At 46.2% G+C, this 18,984-nt stretch overlaps 2 protein-coding genes across 2 annotated transcripts; one reads left to right on the top strand and one right to left on the bottom strand.

The window, feature by feature from the left end:
• The first annotated feature begins 4,772 nt into the window (after positions 1 to 4,772).
• On the top strand, positions 4,773 to 7,191 carry LOC124648073. The gene is made up of 7 exons (XM_047187896.1): positions 4,773 to 5,041; positions 5,479 to 5,785; positions 5,864 to 5,923; positions 6,028 to 6,140; positions 6,290 to 6,358; positions 6,654 to 6,705; positions 6,782 to 7,191. The coding sequence occupies exons 1-7, from the start codon at positions 4,773 to 4,775 to the stop codon at positions 6,896 to 6,898; spliced, it is 987 nt and encodes a 328-aa protein (XP_047043852.1). The 3' UTR covers positions 6,899 to 7,191.
• Positions 7,192 to 7,334: 143 nt separating this feature from the next.
• On the bottom strand, positions 7,335 to 9,750 carry LOC124649145 (putative glucuronosyltransferase PGSIP8). Its single transcript, XM_047188812.1, has 4 exons — positions 9,401 to 9,750; positions 8,487 to 8,688; positions 8,245 to 8,392; positions 7,335 to 8,151 (listed from the first exon to the last, which is right to left on the bottom strand). The coding sequence occupies exons 1-4, from the start codon at positions 9,644 to 9,646 to the stop codon at positions 7,608 to 7,610; spliced, it is 1,140 nt and encodes a 379-aa protein (XP_047044768.1). The 5' UTR covers positions 9,647 to 9,750; the 3' UTR covers positions 7,335 to 7,607.
• Positions 9,751 to 18,984: the final 9,234 nt, after the last annotated feature.

The following is an 18,984-nucleotide window of genomic DNA, read 5'->3' as shown; positions in this document are numbered from 1 at the left end:
CACAATGGGGTACCTCCATGCCGCTCTGTACAAAGGTCTAAGGAGAAAGCTCGCATTTTGGATTTCTCGCTTTTGATTATTCTCAACTTAGACATCCATACCGGGACAACATGGACAACAGATAATGGACTCCTCTTTAATGCATAAGCATGTGGCAACAATTGGTGTTCTCATATGAGATTGAGGATATATGTCCAAAACTGAAACTTCCACCATGATTCATGGCTTTAGTTAGCGGCCCAATGTTCTTCTCTAACAATATGCATGCTCCAACCATTAAGGTGGTAGATCTCTCTTACTTCAGACAAGACGGACATGCATAGCAACTCACATGATATTCAACAAAGAGTAGTTGATGGCGTCCCCGAGAACATGGTTATCGCACAACAAGCAACTTAATAAGAGATAAAGTGCATAAGTACATATTCAATACCACAATAGTTTTTAAGCTATTTGTCCCATGAGCTATATATTGTAAAGGCGGATGATGGAATTTTTAAAGGTAGCACTCAAGCAATTTACTTTGGAATGGCGGAGAAATACCATGTAGTAGGTAGGTATGGTGGACACAAATGGCATAGTGGTTGGCTCAAGGATTTTGGATGCATGAGAAGTATTCCCTCTCGATACAAGGTTTAGGCTAGCAAGGTTTATTTGAAACAAACACAAGGATGAACCGGTGCAGCAAAACTCACATAAAAGACATATTGTAAACAATATAAGACTCTACACCGTCTTCCTTGTTGTTCAAAACTCAATACTAGATATTATCTAGACTTTAGAGAGACCAAATATGCAAACCAAATTAGCAAGCTCTAGGTGTTTCTTCATTAATGGGTGCAAAGTATATGATGCAAGAGCTTAAACATGAGCACAACAATTGCCAAGTATCAAATTATTCAAGACATTTTAGAATTACTACATGTAGCATTTCCCGATTCCAACCATATAACAATTTAACGAAGAAGATTCAACCTTCGCCATGAATACTATGAGTAAAGCCTAAGGACATACTTGTCCATATGCAACAGCGGAGCGTGTCTCTCTCCCACACAATGAATGCTAGGATCCATTTTATTAAAACAAAAATAAAAACAAAAACAAACAGACGCTCCAAGCAAAGTACATAAGATGTGACGGAATAAAAATATAGTTTCAGGGGAGGAACCTGATAATGTTGTCGATGAAGAAGGGGATGCCTTGGGCATCCCCAAGATTAGACGCTTGAGTCTTCTTAGAATATGCAGGGGTGAACCACCGGGGCATCCCCAAGCTTAGAGCTTTCACTCTCCTTGATCATATTGCATCATTCTCCTCTCTTGATCCTTGAAAACTTCCTCCACACCAAACTCGAAACAACTCATTAGAGGGTTAGTGGACAATAAAAATTAACATGTTCAGAGGTGACACAATCATTCTTAACACTTCGGACATTGCATAAAGCTACTGGACATTAATGGATCAAAGAAATTCATCCAACATAGCAAAAGAGGCAATGCGAAATAAAAGGCAGAATCTGTCAAAACAGAACAATCCGTAAAGATGGATTTTATTGAGGCACCAGACTTGCTCAAATGAAAATGCCCAAATTCAATGAAAGTTGCGTACATATCTGAGGATCACTCACGTAAATTGGCATAATTTTCTGAGTTAACTACAGAGAATTAGGCCCAGATTCGTGACAGCAAAGAAATCTGTTTACGCATAGTAATCCAAATCTAGTATGAACCTTACTATCAAAGACTTTACTTGGCACAACAAAGCACAAAACTAAGATAAGGAGAGGTTGCTACAGTAGTAAACAACTTCCAAGACTCAAATATAAAACAAAAATACTGTAGTAAAAACATGGGTTGTCTCCCATAAGCGCTTTTCTTTAACGCCTTTCAGCTAGGCGCAAAAAGTGTATATCAAGTAACATCAAGAGATGAAGCATCAACATTACCTTGGGCTTTACCCTTACCTTTCTTGTTATTTTTCTTACTCTTTGGCTTAGGGAATATATGGCTACCCCCGGGTGTAGAGGTGAATTTTAGGGTCCCTTCTCCCATATCTATGACTGCTCCCAATAGTTTCAGCAGGGATCTTCCGAGTGTGATTTGTCCTGTTCCTGCACATTCAATAACAAGATAATCAAGGGATATTGTTCTCCCAAGAATGGTTGTATGCACACCCGCAGCTATTCCTTTAGGAATTATAACAGAGTTATCAATAAGAGTTATTCCTTCTCCCCCTTCAGCGAATTCCCAAAGTTTCAAAGATTTATGAATACTCTTAGGCATTAGGCAAAATTCAGTCATAATATCACAATTAGCATGAAGAGTTTGGTCACCAATAGCAATTTTAATAGTAGGATCCCATAATGAAGGTTCAGAGTTCATTAAAACTTGATCAAGACGGTTACGAACATATCCATAATTTTCATTCAAGTGAGATGCACTTGTCTCAAGAGTGTTTAATCTATTATAAATGCTAATAAGGGCTGAATCAAAGTTATTAGCTGAATCATGTGATGCAACCAACTTCTTTATGGCATTAAAAGCTTGATCCCCATTGCAATGAAGGAAATCTCCTCCCACTACAGCATCCAAGGCATATCTATAGCGAATCATAAGACCAAAATAAAAATTACTAAGGAGCAAACTTAGAGTCATTTGAGGTTCAGTTTTACGATAAGAAGTAAAATTTTTGGACCAAGCATCTTTAAAACTCTCCTCATCCCCTTGTTTAAAAGTGAAGACTAATTCCTCAGGTGAAGAAGTAACAAGTGCAGAACTAGACATAGTAACAAAAGTAAAATGCAAGTAACTAATTTTTTTGTGTTTTTGATATAGAATGCAAGACAGTAAATAAAGTAAAGCTAGCAACTAATTTTTTTGTGTTTTGATATAAGTGCAGCAAACAAAGTAGTAAATAAAATAAAGCAAGACAAAAACAAAGTAAAGAGATTGGGAAGTGGAGACTCCCTTGCGGCGTGTCTTGATCTCCCCGGCAACGGCGCCGGAAAAACGATCTTGATGCGTGCGATTGACACACGTCCGTTGGGAACCCCAAGAGGAAGGTGTGATGCGGACGAGTAGCAAGTTTTCCCTCGAGAAAGAAACCAAGGTTTATCGAACCGGGAGGAGCCAAGAAGCACGTTGAAGGTTGATGGTGGCGGAATGTAATGCGGCGCAACACCGGGGATTCCGGCGCCAACGTGGGACCCGCACAACACAACCAAAGTACTTTGCCCCAACGAAACAGATGAGGTTGTCAATCTCACCGGCTTGCTGTAACAAAGGATTAACCGTATTGTGTGGAAGATGATTGTTTGCAGAGAACGATGAAAGAACAAGTATGCAGTAGATTGTATGCGATGTAAAGAATAGGACCGGGGTCCACAGTTCACTAGAGGTGTCTCTCCCATAAGATAGAAGCATGTTGGGTGAACAAATTACGATCGGGCAATTGACAAATAGAGAGGGCATAACAATGCACATACATGGTATGATAAATATAGTGAGATTTAATTGGGCATTACGACAAAGTACATAGACCGCTATCCAAGCATGCATCTATGCCTAAAAAGTCCACCTTCAGGTTATCATCCGAACCCCTTCCAGTATTAAGTTGCAAAACAACAGACAATTGCATTAAATATGGTGCGTAATGTAATCAATAACTACATCCTTAGACATAGCATCAATGTTTTATCCCTATTGGCAACAACACATCCACAACCTTAGAACTTTCTGTCACTGTCCCAGATTTAATGGAGGCATGAACCCACTATCGAGCATAAATACTCCCTCTTGGTTTTAAGAGCAAAAAATTGGCCAGAGCCTCTACTAATAACGGAGAGCATGCAAGATCATAAACAACACATAGGTAATAACTTGATAATTAACATAACATAGTATTCTCTATCCATCGGATCCCGACAAATACAACATATAGTATTACAGATAGATGATCTTGATCATGTTAGGCAGCTCACAAGATCCGACAATGAAGCACATGAGGAGAAGACAACCATCTAGCTACTGCTATGGACCCATAGTCCAGGGGTGAACTACTCACTCATCACTCCGGAGGCGACCATGGCGGTGAAGAGTCCTCCGGGAGATGATTCCCCTCTCCGGCAGGGTGCCGGAGGAGATCTCCGGAATCCCCGAGATGGGATTGGCGGCGGCGGCGTCTCGATAAGGTTTTCCGTATCGTGGCTCTCGATGCGGGGGTTTCGCGATGGAGGCTTTAAGTAGGCGGAAGGGCAGGTAAAGAGGCGGCACGAGGGGCCCACACCACGGCCGGCGCGGCCGAGCCCGGGCCGCGCCGCCCGGTGTGTCGCCACCTCGTGGCTCCACTTCGACTCTCCCTCGGTCTTCCGGAAGCTTCGTGGCAAAATAGGACCCCGGCCGTTGATTTCGTCCAATTCCGAGAATATTTCTTTACTAGGATTTACGAAACCAAAAACGAACAGAAAACATCAAGCGGCTCTTCGGCATCTCGTTAATAGGTTAGTGCGGAAAATGCATAAATACGACATATAATGTGTATAAAACATGTAGATATCATCAATAATGTAGCATGGAACATAAGAAATTATCGATACGTCGGAGACGTATCAGTCATCCTAGGGAGGAGCTCGCCGGCGGGCGCCCCAACCAGCACCCCTCCCTCAGACCCCCCAACCAGCACCTTATCTTGCCCATCCAGTCGCTTCTTCCATATATGGGGTGCTTGCTGCCGTCGCGATGTACATGTCCTACGGATGGCCGCAATCGATCTCGATGGACACATGCAACTCTGACGGCGTGGTCCTCCTCCGCATCCTAGGCCACCTCCTCCTCGCCGCGTGCCTAGTCTCGCTCCATCTTGGGTCGGCCTCCCACAACAAGGTTCGCCTCGCCTGCCTGGACTGCTCCCTGGCTCCCTCGCCTCCCACGGCCCTAATACCCACGCCGTTTGGAACCCCCAGCGGCGAGAGCATCGTCGTTCTGGTCAGTGCACCCGCCTGTCCTCTCTCCCTGCGGCGACGGAAGGGGCAAGCAGGTCGCTTGTGAGCAGATAGGATGTCGATGCTTGCACGGAGGGAGCATCAGCTCGGGGCGGAGGGGAGCATCAGCTCGGAGCGGAGGGAGGAGCAACTTGGGGCGGAGGGTACCAGCAGGGTGGTAGAGTAGAGAGAGCTCACCGGCGGCGCGGAGGGAGCAGCTCGCCGGCGGCGTACACCACGGGGATGAGCCATGGACATGAGTAACAGGGGCTAGGGGTATTTGAGTCATCATTTTTTGGCTTATCCCCAAAACGGAAGAAAAATGGCAAAAGATCGAGTGCAAAAGTAATGTGGGGCAAAAAAGTGAATCAGATGTAAACAAGGGCAAAAGATCAAGTGTCAAACTAAACAAGGGCAAAAAAATAAAATTCCTCATTTATTCAATCCGGCGCGGTGGGGGACGATCTCAGTTCCCTATCCGAAAAGGTACAAAAGCGCAGGTCGCATTGCCGCACCGTTCCTCTCCGCGGCTCCGCCATGGCAACCGCGAAGCCGGTGGCGCCGGTGCCGCTCACCCGAATTCTCCCCCTGCACCCGCGACGCCGCTGGAGAGCCGAGTCTACCAGGGCCGCACCTCCTTCCATCGCCTGCAGCGCCGACGCTGGTGGCGAGCTTCCTGCCCGGCTCCAGCCGAACGCGCGGCGGCCGCTCTGGCACGGCGGCGGGTTCAGCCTCGGCGTCGACCTGGGCGCCGCCCGCACGGGGCTCGCCGTAGGCCGGGGCATCACCCAACCCCGCCCCCTCACTGTACGCGCTCGAAATTCGTTGTCGTTTGCCTCGTTTGGGTGACCTGCGATCTGAAGATGCGTTGGTGGATTCCGCCAGGTTCTGAAGCTGCGGGGGGAGAAGCTGGTGCTGATGCTGCTCGATGTGGCTCAGCAGCAGGTAGAAATTTACTTCATATATTTCTTATTGGTTATCTTCTCTGTGCCCTGAATCTGCGCGACATTTCAAATTTGTGAATTTACCATGCCTGCTCTGCTTCGCAGGAGGCGGACGAGCTCATCGTCGGTCTGCCGGTCTCGGCAGATGGGAGCGAGACGCCACAGTCCAACAAGGTGCGGAGCGTCGTCGGAAGGCTCGCCGTGCAAGCGGCCGACAGGTGCGTGCGCTTCTTTGAGTTTCAGACTTCCAGTCACACAATTGCCAGTAATCAGGATAAGAGAGACAGTGTTCTTCAGGCTGGTACACAGGTGGTTCAGTGTTCATCAGTGAGTGAGTCGTCTCAGTGCGTTTATTTGAACAGTGCAGGGGCTTGAGGGTTTATCTGCAGGACGAGCATGGAACGTCAATCGACGCCCTTGGCTACATGATCTCAACGTAAGTTCTACTCTGCACTGGCAAGTTTGTTTGTTCATGTCATGGACGGAGCTTGGCCTTGTTAGATATTTCTGTTTACTTTTGAATTGGATCACTGACTCAAGTCTCTACTGAAAACAAATGCATTACCATCCATACAAAATTATTCTGACTAATTAACCTAATCGCTCAGATTGGCTTATCCTTGACAATGCCAAATTCATTGAACAGCATGCTGTTGACTATTTGAACTCAACTTTATTTCGAAAGCCAAGTTCAATTGGGAAATTCTCTGAGTCTGAAACCTATTTTTCAGGGGTGTTAAAAGGTCTGCCCGCGACGTCAAATCTGACGCTTATGCTGCTGTGGTATGCATCACTCTGGCGCATTCTATCTACACATTATTATATGTGTTGGATCTTCACTAATTTACTTTGGTTGCAGATGATTTTGGAGAGATATTTTTCTTCATCGGGTCAAGGTGCTCAGATTGTTCTCCCCAGGCAGCAAGAGCTACAGGACAAGTTAATACTAAAATTGAGCAAATATGCTGAATTTTAGGATAGCATGTCTAATTTTTCCAACTTACAACACATTACCTTGTACTGGTAGAATTTAGATTGAACCATTTTATTTTGTGGCGTTAAACCCTGAATATATAGTGCGATCAGCTAGCTTCCGTTGTTTGTACAGTTGTACCATCTCATCGTCAGGTCTTATATGTGTCCTAGCTACATATCATCTTCCACTTCCAGATATCTGTGTATCTGATTCATAGCTCTGTAATGTATGTGTTGCTGTACTGTTATCCACTTGAAATTGGATATTCTGAGTAATCAAATCAGTGCTGTCCACGGCCCCTCTCATTTTGATTTAGAAATTCACTAACAAGCTTTCAACTGGACGGATTATGTGTGTAGTTCTAACCGATACAAGAAATGGCTTTTGAATTTCGATCAAATCAGAATATAACAGCCAGAGCTAGCAAGACAGGCAATTTTTACAACGGTCCCTTCACCACTACATGCAATGAAAAGATGCCCCTCTACAGTTCACTACAACTGATCTATCTTTCCTGTATATGCATCAAACATGGTTGCTGCAAGCAATGTTTACATAATACTTCTGATACAAACTGCATTGCCTGAGACGAAATTATCAGAACGAATAAGAACCAACCAATCTGGATTAGCTATCCATATGAATGATGACGGTGCATCTCAAACTCCATATGAATCATGATGATGCATCTCAAACCTATACAAAAGAATCAGAACAGCTTGCTGAATTCAGTCTCCTGTGCTGGTTCACTAAGTCTGGGGAAGTATGGATCCCTCTCGAGCATTGTTTGTAATGAGTCTATCACCCTCACGAGGGATGCCCACAAGAATGGTGCAGAGCAGAACGCGTATGCGACGACTACCAGAATCCTCGCGATGCCATCATGGTACCATGGGTATGCCATAACAAAGAGCATCCCAACCATCCCGAGCCAGGCAGTCAGCACCGCAAGCGGCGGCAGCAGGAATGCATTGATCACAGCCGATGAGAAGGCGAGGACACCAAACAGGTACAAGGACCAGCCAATAATTGGATGAACCGTGCATGGGATTATGAAGAATGGGATGGTATATGCTGCCACCATGGCCACAATCGCAGCCAGCTTGATTAGTCCCTGTACCAGGGCGCTTTGTTTCTCAGGTCGCCGATTATAGCACAGTTTTGTCATCTGTGGCCTTGCTAATCTGGTGATGGCTATGATCGCAATGTACATCAGCAGCTCTATAAGGACCACCGGAATTTCAGCAGCATAACTATGAAACATGGACAGGAGAAGGTAATGTTAGGAAGCAGAAATTGAATGCACAAAGATATGACATAGTACGGTTTCGGTTGCTTTTACTCACCCAAGATCATCCCATCGTTGCTTGTGCCAAGAAAGGCCCAATGGCAAGATTGGCCAGGACCACCAGTACCAAGGTTTGAACCAAGGGGCACTAGGGAATGTGATCACGCTGTTTGGCCCGCATGGGACATGCCAGTGAAGCTTGAGATCTGCAATATTTTGGACAAATCGGTGTAAAAATCTTTTGAAGAACAAAGAACATATGAAGGTTAGAGACTGGAGCTGAATAGCAGCAATGCTCACAGTAGTATGATGCGTCCATCTGATAGCCGAGAGGAAGGCGATATGTCCCGTTGAGTTTGGTGCCATTCTCAGGAGGGTGGAACATTGGTTTGTCAAGCAAATCGGGGAAGCAGCCGACCAGAAAGCCTTGGTCTGCACCATCGGAGTTGTCACGGCCGATTTCCAGGTCATGAAGCATGCTCTTGAATACATCCATAGAAGGCTGTACATCGGGCAAAAACACAAAGATCAGATACTTACTTTGGGTACAAGATATTTTCAGGTACATTAACAATCAATGATGTGGCATATTGCATAACTTGCAATTGGAAGTTGGAGTGTTGGACCCACCCATTGGGGAGGTTGGTTCTGTGCGTGGAATGCACATAGCAAGGCCTGGCATTATCCGGTGCTTGTACCATTTAACGAAAATTTTCAACTGGGACCATTTAGAATAGTATGCAAGAAAATCCTCTTCCTATGTGCCCAACTGGGAGCATTTTGTTTTTGAATTTTTTTAAAATATTTTTTTTGAATTTTAACTGGGAGCATTTAGAATAGTATGCAAGAAAATCCTCTTCCTATGTGCTGGTGGTGGTTTAGTGGAGCAATCATGCAATTGCCAACCATGCATATGAATAGAAGGCATGCAACATGTCATTTTTGGAAAGAGTCAATGCAAAATCCATCTATTAATATACAAGATCAACTGGCTTATTGCCAGTATAGGCCAACATCAAAACAGCTTTTTTTTTTGCGGGTATCCAAACAGCTAGCGATATGGCTCAATTTTGGAAATGTACAATCAGCATACTAAGAACATGGTCTTATCCAACAAAAACCGTCGAACAATCAACTCAACAGGCCCATACCATTTAAAGCAAGATAAAACAGAATTTGACATTCTGTACAGGTAGTTGTAGTGGGAGCCATACCTGGAGCACGAAAAGACCCGTGTGGAAGTAGCACGGATTGATGAAAACAGCACAGAACTGGCCACACTGGAAGAGCTCATCGGTGTTGTGGAGGAAGATGTTGTCGGAGTCGATCATGACGACGCGCTCGTAGTCGACGAGGCTCCACGCGTAGAGCTTGTTCAGCGTGAGCTTGAACCTCCTGTTCATGCCTCCGAGGTTGCCCTCGTAGGGGTTCCTCAGGTTCTCGACTATGACAACCCTCATGCCGTCCTCCTCCCTCCTGTTACCGTTGGCATAACATGTCACATTTCAATTCGTGCTGAGCACTAAATACATACATAGTATCATTGTTTGCATTGCAATTTTCTGAAAGGAAGTAGCCATGGTTGGGGTGGAGAAGTCATAAACCAATCATTTGGAGTTTGAACATCTGAAAAGTAAATTGCATTTCTCTGGTGAAATGAAAATTGACCACTCTGATTTGAACGAGTCAACTGCATTTCTGCAGAGCGAGGAGCCGAGGAGGTAGTCCAACCAAAGCAACTAAGAAAAAGACTAGTCAAAGCTCGTAGCACGTGCGCGCATAAACGCAGCAGACTGTTTGATAGCGACATAGAAGCACTCCACGGTCTCACAAAATACTATGTGGCGTTTTGACCAAAGATTTGATAGCGAGGATCAAAGCATTTTAAAATGATATGAGCAGCCGAGGTCCTAAATTTTAACCAAGAAGATTAGTTTAAGCAGACCGAGTACCTATCCTTGTGGATTAAAAAAGCCATAGGAGCTGACCGGAAAAGGCTTCCTAAAATCCTATACTGCGGGTGCAGGAGGTAAAGGTGGACCCGGACTCGCCGGCGAAACATCGTCCTCGGATTTGTCTTCTCACCCCACGCAGGGAAAGAAACGCCTGCCCGATTTGATACGCTACCAATTAATGACGACCCGAGATACTAGCACTACAACCGGAGGAGTAATTTCCATTTATTGCGTTCTCTTTCCTAGCCAGGCGCGTCGAAACGAAATCGAAGCAGCGGAAAACCTGCCCAAGGATACGGATGAAGTGGGGAGAGGGAGATAGGCGTGCGTGGGCGAGCACTCACATTGCGCGTACCCAGTCGCGCGGCACGTCGGCGGAGGCGATGAGGACGCGGTCTGCGTCGGCGCCGAGGCTGGCGAGGGAGCGCATCATGACGCGCACGGCGACGTAGAACTCGTAGTCCCGCGGCGTGCCCATGTACATCATGGCCGCGTAGGCGTGGCGGTGGTGGCGGCGCGGGCCGAGGCCCTGGGTCGTCGGCTGCGGCTGCACGGCCGCCAGCGCCCTCGGCCCGTGCGCCGCCGCCGCCGCCGCCGCCGCCGCCGCCGAGGCCGCGACGACCAGGCACAGAATCGCTGCCGCCGCCGCCGCGAGGCGCGACGGCGCAGCCGAAGCCGGCGGCCAGCCCATGGATCCCCGCCGCGCGTGAGGAGCGAGCGACAACCTGGCCGCGCTGCTCCGCGTGGGGTGGGTGGATGGAAGCTTCTTCTCCCGCGGCGGGGATACCAGTTGCACGCACGTTTGAGGAGGGGCGGCGTGGTGCTGGAAGTCTCGACTTGCTGATCCTTTTGGTTGGCAAAAGCGAAGAGAAAGGAGGGGAGTGTACGGGAGCGGAATCGGGGCGGGGTGTATTTATGCGTTGAGGACACCGGCCGTTCTTCACCGGGCCCGGTCGCAACCTAGACGTCGTCGTAGCCTCCTCCTACCGTAAGTAATGCGGTGCTCCGGTCACTGCCAGGTGGGGCAGCCCGCAGGAACGTTCGGGCGAGCGAGCGCGTGCGTCCCGTGCAGCCGGGCCGGGCTAAAGCGAAAGGAAGGTCACGCGCCTCTGTTCTCTGCGCTCTCTGGCTTCCTATTCCTAGCCCAGCTGACAGCTGCGGCCTGTTGCTGTGAAACGTGCCTTGGGTACTGTTGCTGCTGAGAAGGAGAAAACGGGACGCGGTTGGTTGGTGGGGTAGTGCGGGGGGAAGTGGACGACCCGGATGGACTTGTTCTATGCGTTGAACGCCATTCATTGCTACACTACATGGCTTCAAACTCTTCCACCAATACCTGCCTAAAATGGGAGAAGCAACCTCTCGGTGTCTACTTGGATGGTTACAAGAGGACAGTGACACCCCCATCTCATACACTAAGTATTTGTGAGAAGGAATATTGTTTTTCCAATGGGAGTCGATGTTCCCGTCGATAGAAAGACGTCTGTGGTGATTTCATCAATCGTAAAACTCGCAAGACCAGTTTCTCATACTCAATCTGTTGAAGATGCTTACAGGCAAAGGGGGTCAGAAGAATTCCATCACCTCACGTCGAACCCTTCCCCTATTTCCCAATCCACCCTCCCCCCCTCGAGCTCCATTGCAGGGTCAGAGAGCAGGTAAGCATCGCACCCATCTCCACTCGGTGATGGCAACATGCGTACTACCCCGTCCTCCTCGAGTCGTCCTCCACCGATGACTCTAATTAAACACTCCAGGTTTGTATGGTGGGGTAGATCTAGCTAGGTATTGCATGTGTACCGCTTGTTCATCCGTGGTCATAGTATGGTCGAGCCAAAATCTAACACTGGTAGAGTTCGTGGCCTTCATATATGAATGTAGGTATCGATGTGTGACGATGTTAACCAGGCCATTGTCACCGCTGGTGACCTGCAGATCCCTATGTACGTGGACAATTCTCAGCCCATAGATGAAAATGTAGTGGTGCCACCATTCAGTGCGAAAATTACCCTAACTTTTAGCACACTGTCTTTCACCTTTGTTGCGCTTCAACATTGAAAACTACCATGCATAACTAACACACTATTTTACAATCTTAGGATCACCCGAAGGATGCATAGTTCCTCAACAAGCCCATCGCCAACTATATATGCAGAGATGCATACCATCCTTTCCTTCGGTATGGCCACCGGATTGTTCTCCATGGGTTAAAGTGAGCCCCTTGGTAAACCTTCACCCGAGGATGCAGAGACCCATGTGTCGAAGATGGTGATTCTCGATGGCCCTAGCAAGGTCTTGTGTAGGTAAGAGCGAGAGGCGCACCCTTGCTAACGACGAGATAATGGATAGACATGACCGACATGGTCAAGGTATTCACACAGGCTATCAAGGACAACAAGCCTTTGACATGCACGGTGAGCTCTACAAGGCAATCATGGAAATAGTTGCCTTCACCGAGAAGTCACTGATGGCGGCTCTCAGCTACCTCGTCAACAACAAGGACCAGGGTACCGGCTTTCCCACCATGGTTGAGATACCGATGCATGTAAAATGCACACATGAACTTTGTCCTTTATCATATTGAATTCCCACATATTTGCAACATATATGATGATAATAACATGTTTTACATTGATTTATGTGCATTTGCCAATGATCCCCTTTAGTTGGTTTATAGTGCAGAACAAGAATTCCCTGTTTCGCGTATTTTTCACTTTCAGAGATCTATACGGAGTTAAATTGACCTGCGATTTTTTGAGCGTCGCTTTTTCACGGGGAGAAGCACCCTGGAGCTTTGGAGGAGGCCTGGATGGGCCTGAGGCCCAAAAGAGGGCAGGTGGCGCACCCAAACATGTTGGGCGCGCCACCCAACCTCTTTCGACCGTCGATCGCCCAATTGACCTGATTCTTTCGCCGACCAACGTATTTTTACCTAAAAATCACTATATATGCGGCCCCAAATAGTTCTCTGGAGGGGAGCGCCACACAAGACAGAAACACGAGAACAGAGGCCAGCAGCAGAGAAGATTGGAGGGGGAAACTCCGCCGGGATCACCGCCGGAGGGATCTGCACCTTCTCCAACGTCTTCATCATCATCATCACCATGATCAAGGGGGAGTAGTCCACCTCTGGAATACGGGTTTGTGGCAGTACCTTGATCTATTTCGCTCATGTTCTTCATAGTTCTTAGTGCCATATGAGCTGCCCTACATGATTATGGCCATATTTGTAATACCTATGTGGTGGATCCTTATTCTATGATGTTGTGCTATGAGATATGATCATATCATGTGCAAGATGTATTGATAGATGCATATTATGTACCACTTTTTTAAGTATTTATTCTAATCCAACATCTATGCAAGAGCGTGTGTTGGGTGATATGTGTATTAGATGGAGTAGCATGGTTTTAGTGATTGCATACTGACAACAAATTCATGATCTATTATGGTTTTGACTTTTCTTTTGCTACCTCACTAGAGATAAAGTGAATGCATGTGCTATGTTCGTCACCTGGCAGAAGTGATGATGTTGTTTGTTCAAGGTAGAATATTTGATATTCAAACATCATGTCAAAGTACTTATGGTTATGCTCTGTCATTCTTAATACAAGATTGCATGGAGTTTTCCCTTTCTTGTGGAGTATAAGAGAGAAGTGTTGCATCATCTCTATGTTAGGACGTGATGCCCATATGAACGCGTATCTTTTACATGTTATTATTTTGCATCCTCATATCACATTGATGAATTGATATTTGTCCACTAAAAGACATAATAGTCAAGTGAACCCATGAACACCGGTCCACTTTTTATCATAAGAAACACTGTTATCTTGCTTTTATCTTGTTTTATATTTGTTGCACTATTTTAATCCGAAAGTACAAAAATATTTACTTTTATTATTTGCATCCAAAACACCCAAAACAGTCAAGCCCTTTACAAATTTCTACTTAGTTACTATATTTTATCTAGTTTTACTCGCTTTATTTTTACTTGTGTTTTATTTATTTACACGAAACCTTATACTTCACAACCACACAGTGGAGTTGGGGACACAAGGCTTTTATTTTACTTGCAGGATTTCTAGAAGAAGAGAGAAGATAAAACTCGTTGCTGAGTTCCCCGAGAGTTTGATATAAACCCTCGAGACACCCTTGTGGGGAAAATAATCTGCTGACACAACACTCTGCACGTGGAGTCCCAACATCATCAGATACACACGATCCTCTAGTTCAGGACCTATCTGGCCAAGTACTACTACACTTTGTAGACACGTGGGTTCCTTTCGTCCATGGGGGTGGGGATGCATGCATGGTGGTGATGATGATGTACATTTTTCTTATATCAAGTGACTAAAAACTTTAGATGCCTGGCACGTATATTTTGATGCGGCGGTATATGCTAACCCCTCATGTGATGGTGACCTTGCAGTGTTATAGTGACACCACTTTTGTTATGCTGATAGGGTGTCACTATAGTTGTAGGATGAACTTGTGATAATCTTTTGGTAATGGTCATGCATGCTTATCTTAGTTTGTGATATGATGTAAACTTGTCATGCTTTGTTATGATTTTATTGCTCCTTGTGATGGTGTACATTACTTGTTATTTTTTGTGCCATGTTAGTGATGTGTGTTGTTTATATTCTTGTGTCCAGGAGACTACAATTATGCAGGATATGTAAATAGCAAGTAAATGGTTTCTCCAAAATCGGCGAGATCAGGTTGGACTCGTTTACCTCCGTCCATCGCGTTGCTTGCTGTTGACGATGATGTTGAAGATGCCATCGAGATCAGAACCTTGCAGCCTCCAATCCCCACAGACGGCACCAATTGACAAGGGATTAACTCGTCAATGCCTACGTATTGTAGACTTAGGGTTTCGTAAGAAGTAGAGGGCAATTAGATCTCGAAGGTTCAGCCGAACAAAGGTGCTCAACTCAATATTACGGTGACTAGGGTTACAATGATTCAGTCCCTTCTTTCTTCCTCGGCTTCCCCTTTATATAGGAGGCGAAGCCGAGCCTTTTCCGTGTCGTACAAGTTACAAACTGTCGAGCCGCATTGGGCTTTTCCTATATTGATACAAGTTTCCTATCACAACTCTACTTTCCTAACCCGAAAGCCTTCAACCTTATGGGACTCCAAAGCTTCAAGTCCATGGGTTTCATACTTTCCTATAGACCCAATGTACTTATTCGACATGCCTGTTAGGCATACCTATGTCAGCGATAGAGTAGGAGGAGTACCACAATTTCTTGGTTGATGGGGCTATGGCAAATCATACAATGGTTGTTGAAGCCATGTCAATAGTTGAAGAAGCACATCATGTACGGAGAGTATAGTGGAGGATTTCATCATTGTCGGCCATCTTGTGGTGGTCATGTAGCTCCTCTTTTCCAGACTCCTTTTTATGATCGGATGTAATATTGAATGACATAGCAAGCGCACCATATTTGGACCATGGTAACTATATGAAAAATCATGTGGGAAGCCAAACACATTTTATTAGCATTAGCCAAGCCAAAGAGGGTTATATTTGGCCGACCAAAAAGAGGGGGTAGTTTCCCTCCCCATGCTGCCAATGACATTGTGGACAACCAAACCCAAATTGTCTCACATGGGGGAGAAGAAAATCATGCATTTGGTTGCCCACGGGAGAAAGAATCTTTGCACTGCAGAAACTTTAAAGCTCCCTAAAAGTTGTATGCAGAGGAATGCTCGATTCGGTCATTTCCAGCGATGCAACCTCGTCTCGTGCTCGCTGGAGCCAAACTACACCGCGGTGATGCGAGGGAGAGATGGCGGGAGCCCGTGCGCGCTGGGGAAAATATGGCAGGAGAAATTCGGTCACCTCCCGCCGATACTGCCCACCTATTTACACCGCCTCGCCTGAACGCTCAACAGCACGCCACCATTTTTCCCCTTTCGAGCTCTCCGTCCATAGATACTCGTCGGCGACCACGGTAAGTGATGGGATCGTCTGCAGATGGTGGACTTTTCTTGCACTTGAAAATATGATGCATGTTGTTAGCTTGCACATGAGGAAGAACTAAGTAACCTCATCATCGCAGAATCACCCTAGCGTCGCGGAGCTCCTCAACAGGCCCATAGAGAACTATGCTGAGAGGAAGAGGATCTACACCGGCCATGTTCCACCCGCTCCGCTCACTCCAGCCGCGGTCCACCATGCTCTGAGCCACCTCATGGATCACAAGGCACATGCGACCAAGTATCTGGCGATGACCCCTGATGCCAAAATGGCCTGGTTCAACGCCTTTATGACGAGGTATTACCTGTGAGGAGCCGGAGCATTGGTTGATTGTTTTCTTGGTGTTTTGTTGCTGATGATGAACACCGCATCCATGATGTACATTTTGGGAGTAGCTAGGGTTGATCTGCACTGATGACATGTTTGTATATTTTGTGAGGTGGTTGATACGCGTACAGCACGCGTCCGTTGGGAACCCCAAGAGGAAGGTGTGATGCGTACAGCGGCAAGTTTTCCCTCAGTAAGAAACCAAGGTTTATCGAACCAGTAGGAGCCAAGAAGCACGTTGAAGGTTGATGGCGGCGAGATGTAGTGCGGCGCAACACCAGGGATTCCGGCGCCAACGTGGAACCTGCACAACACAACCAAAGTACTTTGCCCCAACGAAACAGGGAGGTTGTCAATCTCACCGGCTTGCTGTAACAAAGGATTAGATGTATAGTGTGGATGATGATTGTTTGTAGAGAACGAGTAGAACAAGTATTGCAGTAGATTGTATTCGATGTAAAAGAATGGACCGGGGTCCACAGTTCACTAGAGGTGTCTCTCCCATAAGATAAATAGCATGTTGGGTGAACAAATTACAGATGGGCAATTGACAAATAGAGAGGGCATGACAATGCACATACATGATATGATGAGTATTGTGATATTTAATTGGGCATTACGACAAAGTACATAGACCGCTATCCAGCATGCATCTATGCCTAAAAAGTCCACCTTCAGGTTATCATCCGAACCCCTTCCGGTATTAAGTTGAAAACAACGAGACAATTGCATTAAGTATGGTGCGTAATGTAATCAATAACTACATCCTCGGACATAGCATCAATGTTTTATCCCTAGTGGCAACAAGCACATCCACAACCTTAGAACTTTACGTCACTCGTCCCGGATTTAATGGAGGCATGAACCCACTATCGAGCATAAATACTCCCTCTTGGAGTTAAGAGTAAAAACTTGGCCAGAGCCTCTACTAATAACGGAGAGCATGCAAGATCATAAACAACACATAGGTAATAGATTGATAATCAACATAACATAGTATTCTCTATCCATCGGATCCCAACAAACACAACATATAGCATTACAGATAGATGATCTTGATCATGTTAGGCAGCTCACAAGACCCGACAATGAAGCATAATTAGGAGAAGACGACCATCTAGCTCCTGCTATGGACCCATAGTCCAGGGGTGAACTACTCACTCATCACTCCGGAGGCGACCATGGCGGTGAAGAGTCCTCCGGGAGATGATTCCCCTCTCCGGCAGAGGTGCCGGAGGCGATCTCCTGAATCCCCGAGATGGGATTGGCGGCGGCGGCGTCTCCGGAAGGTTTTCCGTATCGTGGCTCTCGATGCTCGGGGCTATTGTCGACGAAGACTTAAGTAGGCGGAAGGGCATGTCAGGAGGCGTCACGGGGGCCCCACACACTAGGGCCGCGCGGGCCCCCCTTGGGCCGCGCCGTCCTAGTGTGGTGGCGCCCCGTGGCCCCACTTCGTCTCTCCCTCGGACTTCTGGAAGCTTCGTGGCAAAATAGGCCCCTGGGCGTTGATTTCATCCAATTCCGAGAATATTTCCTTACTAGGATTTACTGAAACCAAAAACAGCGAGAACAACGAAGCTGGCTCTTCGACATCTCGTTAATAGGTTAGTGCCGGAAAATGCATAAATATGACATAAAGTATGCATAAAACATGTAGATATCATCAATAATGTGGCATGGAACATAAGAAATTATCGATACGTCGGAGACGTATAAGTGGTATTTACGTAACCCCTAGGTTGATGTACTTAAGTTGTATCATGAGCTGCCTCTCTTGCCCTCATGGTGCAACTCCACTGCTAGAACTAATTCGTATGCTAGCCTTGCTGATTATGTGATCTATGGTTGCTGTCCTGTTATTTCTTATTTCATCGAACACCTTGAGGGCATCTTCGGTGAACTGGGTAAGCTCACCAAGAAGTCTAGGAGGTGATCGTATTTCGCACGCTGGACGTTACCGAACAGCCGTGCATTTGCTCAAACGTGATTTGTGGGCAACTAAACACCAGGAAATTTGCTTCTAGGAATTGTTGGCAACCAAACAACTTGCACAACATGGATTAGAGGTTGCATTATGCGAACAACATCCACGAAGCCATGTTCCATAGATGCGAGCAAAAGTTATGAGCAACCAAACATGCCCTAAGCAGCCCCATGGCCATGATCTAGGGAGCTCAAAATCAGTGCAGGCTACAAACACACCATTGTTTTTTTCCAAGCGACCCACTAGGGGATCGATTTTCATTATCAAGGATAACGAAAACACATCAGTATTCCAAAAGCATAAAGAGAGAAAGGGGGAGGGATGCCACCTACTGCTAGCGTTTATAGAAGTTATATTATAGACCAGGAGCTACGACAGTTTGATGCATAAAACGGAATTGCCAACTGATGACCCACAAGTATAGGGGGTGTATCGTAGTATTTTCGATAAGTAAGAATGTCGATCCCAACGAGGAGCAGAAGGTGTTGACAAGCAGTTTCGATGAAGGATTCACTATAATGCTCACAGACAAGTATTCGGGAG

The sequence above is a fragment of the Lolium rigidum genome, chromosome 4 (genome assembly GCF_022539505.1).
Source record: "Lolium rigidum isolate FL_2022 chromosome 4, APGP_CSIRO_Lrig_0.1, whole genome shotgun sequence".
NCBI lineage: Eukaryota > Viridiplantae > Streptophyta > Magnoliopsida > Poales > Poaceae > Lolium > Lolium rigidum.
This window is presented reverse-complemented; position numbering and strand designations above follow the sequence as displayed.